The sequence below is a fragment of the Panthera uncia genome, chromosome D4 (genome assembly GCF_023721935.1).
Source record: "Panthera uncia isolate 11264 chromosome D4, Puncia_PCG_1.0, whole genome shotgun sequence".
In the NCBI taxonomy this organism is placed as follows: domain Eukaryota; kingdom Metazoa; phylum Chordata; class Mammalia; order Carnivora; family Felidae; genus Panthera; species Panthera uncia.
Window position 1 is genome coordinate 80,330,079 of NC_064807.1, and position 397 is coordinate 80,330,475.

At 77.3% G+C, this 397-nt stretch overlaps 1 protein-coding gene across 1 annotated transcript in view; it reads left to right on the forward strand.

Annotated features, from left to right (window-relative positions):
- Nucleotides 1-397, forward strand: part of CRB2 (crumbs cell polarity complex component 2) — a 23,551-nt gene that overhangs the window by 17,496 nt on the left and 5,658 nt on the right. Inside the window, exon 10 of the mRNA XM_049630843.1 lies at nucleotides 115-385. Coding sequence (XP_049486800.1) covers nucleotides 115-385 — 271 coding nt within the window. The remainder of the gene's footprint in view (nucleotides 1-114; nucleotides 386-397) is intronic.

Here is a 397-nt window from a genome sequence, read left to right on the forward strand (position 1 = left end):
GTGTGTGACCCCTCGAGATGGGCAGGGGCAGTGGGGACGGCAGGTCTCTCACCCGGGTGCTTGGGCCCGGGTGGAGGCCGCTAGGGCATTCCCTGACGCTCCCTCTCCCCGCAGGTGTGGCCGAAGCCACGTTCCGCGAGGGCCCCGCCGTCGCTTTCAGCGGGCACAACGCGTCGTCGGGGCGCTGGCTCAGCGGCCTCTCGCTGGCCTTCCGCACGCGCGACTCCGAGGCCGGGCTGCTGCGCGCCGCCGCGGGCGCCCACACCGTCTGGCTGGCAGTGCGCAACGGCTCCCTGGCGGCGGGCGTGCGCAGCGGCCGCGGCCTGCCCGGGGCGGTGCTGCCGGCGTCGGGGCCGCGCGTGGCCGACGGCGCCTGGCACCGCGTGCGCCTGGCCAT